This window comes from Geospiza fortis, unplaced genomic scaffold (genome assembly GCF_000277835.1).
Source record: "Geospiza fortis unplaced genomic scaffold, GeoFor_1.0 scaffold367, whole genome shotgun sequence".
In the NCBI taxonomy this organism is placed as follows: Eukaryota; Metazoa; Chordata; class Aves; order Passeriformes; family Thraupidae; genus Geospiza; species Geospiza fortis.
In genome coordinates this window covers 1-8,116 of record NW_005054746.1, presented here as the reverse complement: position 1 = coordinate 8,116, position 8,116 = coordinate 1, and the positions used below count along the sequence as shown (strand labels likewise).

The 8,116-nt window shown below is 51.2% G+C and overlaps 1 protein-coding gene across 1 annotated transcript; it reads left to right on the top strand.

Annotated features, from left to right (window-relative positions):
* Nucleotides 1-566: 566 nt before the first annotated feature.
* LOC102039453 (cullin-9-like) lies at nucleotides 567-7,158 on the top strand (the record flags this gene model as incomplete). The annotated part of the gene is given in 5 exon segments (XM_014311340.1): nucleotides 567-597; nucleotides 600-1,139; nucleotides 3,335-3,489; nucleotides 3,842-4,357; nucleotides 7,020-7,158. Coding segments are annotated over 5 exon segments (1,381 nt in total), but the record flags the coding sequence as incomplete, so codon positions are not given.
* Between the last annotated feature and the right edge of the window lie 958 nt (nucleotides 7,159-8,116).

Sequence of the window (8,116 nt, the reverse complement as noted above, 5' to 3'; positions counted from 1 at the left end):
CGGCCCGTACGAGCTCTCTCCGCGGGGATGGCAGTGCCGTGCCGCCTGCCTTTAGCATGTGTGCCCCGGGCACGGGCCTGTCCCTCGCCGTGTCCCGGTCCCGGCCCGGTGATGTGCACGGAGCCCTCCAGCGCAGACTTGCACTGGCCCCCTGATCCAGCGTGTGGCTCTGCCTGGCTCGGGTAGCTCGCTCCATCAGCACACAGCCACGTGTTACAGCTGAGCTCCCTGGGGAAAGCTGCCCTTCCTGGGCACTGCTGTCCGTATTCCTGCCGTCCCCACAGTCTGTTTGACAGCCCAGAAATCGCTGTGTTTTGCCCTGTTAGCTTGTAACTCCATATATGTGGCTTTCCAATGAGTAAGTGAGCCGTATCTCATACTTGCTGTGTTAGGGTTGTACAGCACTGTCCTTGAGTACAGGCGGTACAAAAGCACATTTTACTGGCTACATTGCCATATCACCAGCACTGTGACACACGGGAACACGGATCTCTGGCCCCAGCGTGCCTCAGCCACCTCTCCCCAGCTCCTGCTTCCCCTGTGTCCCTGCAGACACAGCTGCTGCCATGGTGAACGAGAAGGACGCTGGCACCCTCTGTGGCAGCGGGGGCCAAAGCTGCAGGCCCACCCAGAGCAGCTGCTGCGGCGGCGGCGAGGCCACGACGAGCGGCCGGAATACCTGGTGCGGTGGAGCGTCGTTAGCTCGGAAGAGAGAGCGGCGGGAGGCAGCGGTGCCTCCTCTGGAGACACCAAGGCAGAGAACATCTCCCTGTGGATGTCTGCAGAAGAGGTCTGTGCCAGCTGCCCGGCGCTGCTGGCCCAGACGAGGCCGTTGGCCGCGGACAAAGTCCCGCCGGACAAAGCGCCGCTGGACGAAGCCTCGCTGCTGGAGATGAAGGCCGATGTCAGGAGCCTGGTGCAGCGAGCCGGGCGCCAGGTGGCCGAGGCCGGGAGCCCCGAGTGCTCCATCCTGAGCACGGTGCACGTGCTGGGCGCCTACGCCAGCATCGGCTCCCTGGCGGGCGCCTTCAGGGAGGCGGGAGCCCTGGAGCTGCTGACGGCCATGCTGTGCCACAGGGAGCGGCGGATCCGCCGCGGCGCCGGCGAGATGCTGCGAGCTCTGGGGGCTCACGATGCAGGTGGGGGCTGCTCCTGCTCAGTGCCACTGAGGAGGGCTTGCTGGGCAGCTGGGGGGTGCCAGCCTTCGGGAGGGGCGAGATGCCTGGGAAGCAGCATGTCTCGGGGCTTCTTGGCAAAAGGGGAAGAATCAGTCGGGATCTTCCGGACTTCCATGGTTGTTGCAGTTGTCTGGACTGCTCTTGGAGTTAGAAGCTCTTTTCCCTGCCAGGTTTCTGAGCTGGGATGCTGATTAACTCTTAGGAGTGTGAAGGAATGTAAAGGGTGGCTGTCTCCTCTAGCAGCCCCAGCACCTCTCCTGCTCCACTGCTGGAGCCCAGCCTGGGGAATCAGGAGTTTCTCAAGCTGAGGGATGCAGCTGACACTTTCCCATTTGCAGGTTCAACCAGTAGCAAAGCTGATTGCCCATCCTGGAGCACAGACACAGACAGGACTCTGACACACAGCACTCACATAAACACAAGGCAGCTGTGTCCCCTCCTGCTCTTTGTCTGGCAGAGACAGAAGGTCACTCCTGCCAGCACACACTGCATTTTCCAGGTTCACAAGTACACACACATTCATGGATCCCTTGGGTACCAGCATGCACCTGTGCCTGGATCCAAGCCCTTCTACCGGTCTCAGGGATCCCCCTGCTCATCAGTCTGTTAAGCCTGATGTTTGCTAGTAAACCTGTAGCACAACAAAAGTGCTGGGACTTCCAGCACCAGCCCCCACCCACCTCATACCTTGGTCTGGACCCAGGACCTCCTCCTTGCTATTCCAGCATGAAGTGTTTCTAACGAGTTACATGCACAGCAGGCTTGGGAAAGATGCAGACACTCACCCCTTCCCACTGGCCCCAGGCACTGCAGTCCTGCTTCAGCTGCTGAACTGCTCACTTGCCTCCCTCCCAGCAGCTGTTCTTCAGAACTCACACTGTTCTCTCCCCAGTGGCTGATGACCGAGGATCCTGCCAGCTCCGGGCACCAGCACTGGAGAGACCTTTGCACTTGCCCCAGTAGCTGGCACGTCAGGCCAGGCACTCCTACAGCCCTGATCAGAACTGAGTCATTTGATCTGGGTCAGCTGTGCACCAGTCTTCCTGATAACTGGCATTCCATGCCTCAAATCCGTGATTTGATCCAGAGAGTGATGGCACCTCCGGCTGTCACTCCCTCCCCTGGCTGACTCCAGAGGGCTCCCACAGCCCCAGTGAGGCTCCAGTTCGTGGTACCAAGTGCCACTCGTGCAGGTCTCACCAGCAGCTGGCACCTGGTCTTTGCAGCACACACACAGGGTAGAGACAGACTTAGTAAAGATTCAGTAAGAAAGTAGGACAAACTCTGTCAATCAGGTACAGGACTGTCAGACAAACACACTGACCAGCTGTGGTTTAAACATGGCTGGCACCTTTTATAACCCTTTCTCTGCAGCCCCTTTTGTGTTCCTTGCCAATTCCAATTAATCAGATAATCTTACTGAAAAATAATCATCCTTACATGCCAGATGTCCTTACTAATTGTTGTCCAGATGTCCTTACTAATTGTTATGGCTGACCAGATTTGTTTCTCCTCACTGCATCCATTAGCATCTGTCAGTCAGGTTTGTGATGCTTTATGTTCTTGTTTATGGCTTCCTTCTTACTTCGACTTTTTGCAGTGAAAAGGTCTTTGGCTGGATACACTTAGAGGATCAGACAATCTCCTTCCACGCAGCCTTGCAATGAAGACCAGTGCGAAAGGGCTTGACACAACCCTGGTGGGTAGAGGCTGGTCCTCACCCAGTTCTCTCATTTCAGAGGAGCTGCCATGGCTTGGAAGTGCCTGATGAGACTTGGGTGCAGCTGGAAGGTTGCTGGTTATGGTGTATCCCACAGGGGATCCAGCTTTCCCTGTCCTAGTGCCTGAGATCATGCAGCTCTGAAGTGGGGCAGATGAGAGGTTGATTCGGGTTAAAATTTGACTTCTTTTCTTCCCTGGGACTCTGTTCTGGAATCAGTTATTTGGGGTGGCTGCGTTGTGAGAATCTCTCAGCGTTAGGGGTAGAAAAAATACAGCATGGAGCAAAATGTTGCTACTCCAGAGGAAGGGACAGAACGTGGATCAGGTGACACCGAGCAGCAAAGCTGCTCCTTCCCTGCAGCTCTGTGTCTGGCAGGGAGGGTGGGGTGAGGTTTGTCTTTGTGGGGCCTGAGGAGTTTTTGTTGTTGTTGCAGGAATCTGGGCCCACGTCCTGCTGTCCCTGAGCCAGCAGGATGGCATTGAGCAGCACATGGACTTTGACAGTCGCTGCACCTTGCTGGAGCTGTTTGCTGAGATCACATCCTCTGCAGAGCCCTGCATGTCCTTCGAGGGGATTCACCTCCCGCAGGTGGTGACAGAGCCGCCACCAGCCCTGGGCCTGCGGGGCGTGAGGGGCAGGAGGGGTGGGAGCGGGGGCCAAGTGTGGGACAAGAGGGGATTGAAGGTGGGCAGGGGAGCAGGGCTGGCTGTTGGGAGAGCTGGGACAGGGCCTGGGCCTGGTGAGAGGCTGGGCCTGGTGCAGAGGCACCTGGAGAGCCTGGTCTGCCAGCAGGGAGGGCAGGGTGGCTGAGAGGTCTCTGCTGCTGCCAGCTGGTCTGGAGCTCTCACGGGAGCCTGCCTGGGAACGAGCTGGTGGCTCAGAGAGAGCTGGGGGCTGGAGGTGCTCTGCAGGCTGAGCGTGAGAGCTGTGCTTGTTGCAGATCCCTGGGAAGCAGCTGTTTGTCCTGGTGAAGCACTACCTGTGTGTGACTTCTCTCCTGGACAAGCTGAGCAGCGGCATGGAGCAGGGAGAGGAGCAGCAGGGCTGTGCTGTGCCCAGCCCCGTCCCTGAGCAGAGGAGCCGTGTGAAGCAGGAGTTTGAGTTCAGCATGGCCATGGCCAACCTCATCTCGGAGCTGGTGCACGCCATGGGCTGGAGCCACAGGCACAAGCGGGACCTGCAGCCTCGCCCTGCCCGCTCCATCTTCCAGCACAAGCCCCCGGCCAGCACTGCTGCCCGAAAGCCTGTGTTGCCTTCAAATCCTGGTCCTCACAAGAAGCAGGGCTGTACCTTCCTGACTGCATCAGACTTTGCAGACAGCAGTGACTACACGGAGTACTTGCGGGCACACCTGGTGCGTGGCATGCGGGTGCGCTTGCTGGAGGACTGTGGTGACATTAGAGCTGGGGAGGAAGGCGAGTTTCTCCAGAGCACGAATAACATGCACACAGTACAGGTAGGTCATGGGGAGACTTCTGGCTGCAGTGGCAGAGGGGAATGACTGGTGTGACTGGTGAATTCCTAATGATGCCTTTATGTGCAGGAAGTTGGACAATAGGGGTGGCTTAATGTGTATCAGTGTCTGCTTCTGTCCTAGCAAAGTACTCACCTTTCAGAGCTGGAGGGGTGGGTTGCATGGAAGACTAGTCTGGTTTTGTATGGGTTGTGCAACTAAGATTTCTTAGCTTCTAAAACAGGCCTTACCAAAAAAAGTCTGTCCCCATCTTTCTCACAAGCCCCCTCTAATTATTGAAAGGTCACTGTAAGGTTTCCCTGGAGCCTTCTCTTTTCCAGGTTGAACAACCCCAACTCTAAGCGCTTCCTCATGGCAGAGCTGTTCCATCCCTCTTAGTGTTTTTGTGGCCTTCCTCTTTACCTGCTCCAACAGGTCCATGCCTTGTGCCGAAGTCTTCAGAGCTGGATGCAGTTCTCCAGGTGGGGTCTCACCAGAGCAGGGCAGAGGGGCAGAATCGCCTCCCTTCACCTGCTGGCCACACTGCTTCTGATGCAGCCCAGGATATGGTTAACTCTTTGGTCTCTGCACATTGCCAGGTCATGTCCAGCTTTTCATCCACCAGTTCTGCCAAGGCTGCTTTCAATCCCTTTGTCCTCCAGTCTGGAGTGGTATTGGGGTTTGCCACAACCCAGGTGCAGGACCTTGCACTTGGCCTTGTTGAACCTCATGAGGTTCCCACTGGTCCCTTTGGATGCCATCGCATCCCTCAGGCATGTCAACTGCACTGCTCATCTTGGTGTTGTCAGCAAACCTGCTGAGAGTGCAGCCAGTCTCACTGCTGTCATTGATGAAGATATCAGATGGTCTTGGTCCCCATACAGACCCCTGAGGGACACCACTTGCCACTAATCTCCAGCTGGACATTGAGCTGTTGACCTCTGAATATGACCATTCAACCAATTCCATCAAAAATAGTCCATCTGTTGAATCCATGTCTCTCCAATTTGAAGAGAAGGATGTTGTGGGATTGCTGTCAAAGGCCTTACAGAAGTCCAGAAAGGTGACAGCCATACCTCTTCCCTTGGCCACTGATGTAGTCACTCCATCATAGGTGGCCAGTAGGTTGGCCAGGCAAGACTCTCCCCTGGTTTTCTGGAATCACCTCCCCGTCTTCTGTGTAGCTCAGTTAAAAGGCTTTTCTAGTTCTGGTCCATGCTTTGGTGATGTTTCTATTCAGGCCTTCTCTGCTGAATAACTGCCTTGCATCTTTTTTTTTTTTTTTTCGTTATTCTTATAAACCACTTATTTTTAAGTGGTTTATAAACCTCTTTTATAACCCCCTCCATAAAGATAACTTGCAAAGGAAATGTATTTCATACTGATTGTCTCTTTGTCCTTATACATCTTGGTTTCTAATATCTGTGTTTTCCTAAAATTGTGGTATCTGTTTCTTATAAAGTTATATTTTATTCTTGATGAACTGGGCACTTGGAAAGAGCACCAAGATCCTTTCATTATTTTCTACTGTTGCCAGTGACATAAATTTAAAAGGGTTTTTGCTTCAATGTTGAGCTAAAGTGTACTGTTAGCTTCCGTTCCCTTTGTCCTGTTGGTCCCTTGGGTTCCCTCTTCTGTCTATTTTTCTGTTTAATTAGGTTGAATGAATTTGCAGTTCCTCCATTCAGGCTTATTTTCAGTAAGTTTTTTGTAAGGGTCACACTATTAACAAAAACATATCTGAATGGCAACTGGGCCAGTCCATCACAACTCTGTCTCTTACCTCGTCTCATCTTTCCTTTGTTGCTCTGATTTCTGTTGCTTTCCTTGCCTTTCCAAAGAAAGATTTTCTCTGTTGTGTCTGGTCCTGCAGCCCTATCTTTCCATGACTCCTTTGAGATGGCATTTGGTACATAACTAGTTTAGGTCAGAGATACATTGAAGACTATTTGGTGTTGTGTGTCCCAAAGCCTGTCAGCATCTCATCTGTCCAGCACAATGGGTTCATAGTAGCACTGGTGTAACTCCAAAAGAGCTCAGTGACATAAGCAAACCATAAGTTTTTCTGCTGTTTTTTAAAGCTACTGATAAGTTGTACTTGCTGGGTTCTCCTTCTGCTCAGAAGGTTAAATGTAACACTATGGTATGGGAAGCCACAAAAAGTCCTTCTGATTTTTGAGAGGCAACTTGGACAAAGCAGAAGAAACAATTACTGCCTTTGAGACATGCTTGTCAAGAGCCCAAAACCTGTTTGAGAGGGTTGATGAATGACCAAGGTTATAAAAGTGCCCTGAGGTACTTTATATACATCTCATCTGCCTCGAGGTAGTGATGGTTATGTGCTTTGTCTGCTTTTCCCAAGGCACCTGCAGCTTGGCACTTTTGGAACAGGTGTGATTAACTGGATTCACTCATGCCTCTGCTGCTGTACTGAGATCTGTACTGGTTGCAGGCAAAGTTAGTATTTCTTTAAAAATAAAGATCCAGGTGTAACCAAGGCAAGAAGTTAGTAAAGATGGTATGCCTCAAAACTGGACAATGCGAGTGCTGAAATCTGTACAATAATTCTGTGGTCTTCTACTTCTTTGGGAAGTGGGAGGACAGATGCAGCAAGAGGACAGGACAGGTGAGCAGATCTGATTGTCTGGATTTGTTTCACCCCCAGGTTTTACGGCAGTCGACGGGTCGGACCTACTGGGTGCGGTGGCACATCCTGGAGATTGTTGGCTTTGGGGACCAGTGGGAAGATCCTGCTGCTCAGGAAAAGGAATATAGTGTGAGAAAGAGCTTCAGTCTAGACACAGGTGAGATTGTGATGTGTGTATGTATCATCTCTTCCTTTCTGATTATCCTGTGGGATAGCAGTGGTGACCTTTATGTGGCCAAACACACAGCAAGTAGCAGGCTGGGTTTAGAAAGCACTGTTAGTTTGTGTGACCATGTAAAGCTAGTTAAGGAATTGCATGACTTGTAATTGAATGGAGTATCTTTGAACCCTAGACTTCTGTCGAGATGTATAATGAAAGTAATGATATAAAAAGCATAAAATTTGATTTAAACTGCAACTGTCAAAACTTCGTGTTTGAATTAACTGACTGAACTGCCAAAACATGAATTTCTCTGAGAAGGTCTTAGAATTTTTCTGAGATGAAGCTGTTTGGGGCCACTCAAGTCCCCTTAAGTAAATGATAAGGATTTTTAAAAGCATAAACATAGCAACAATTTGTTTAACTTCATAGTGTTGAGCTTAAACAAGGTGTTAAAGTATTAAAGAGCTGTTTTCATAAGATATCTGCAACATCTCCTAGAACATTTAACATTGCCCTTGTACTGGGAGAAAAATGAAAGGCAGAATCCAGACTTCAGATACCCCTTTCTTGTTCAGCATCTGACATGATTCTAGCCAGGGAAACCTATTAAAGTAACTCTTTTATCACAGCTGTGGCCTTCTAGAATATCTTTTGTGTAGAGTGGTTTGGATTTACTGGTTGCAAGAGAGAATGTTGATGAGGTCAGCAGCAAATTGCACACTTTGAAACTATTCTTATTGCCAATTGAGAAGATGGTTTCTTAAATGGCTTTTACCTCTTGTGCAGTGTCTAACTTAGACTTAGTTAGATTTCTCCTTTTCATGGTCTTTCTGATTTTGGGGAAGCAGGAGCTCTGTTTCACTTCTATGTATAGCTCTTTCCAGGCATCATATCCCACTTAGAGTATGAATTGAAATGTGGGGTGTGCAGCAGAGGATGGGGGAGCTGGCAG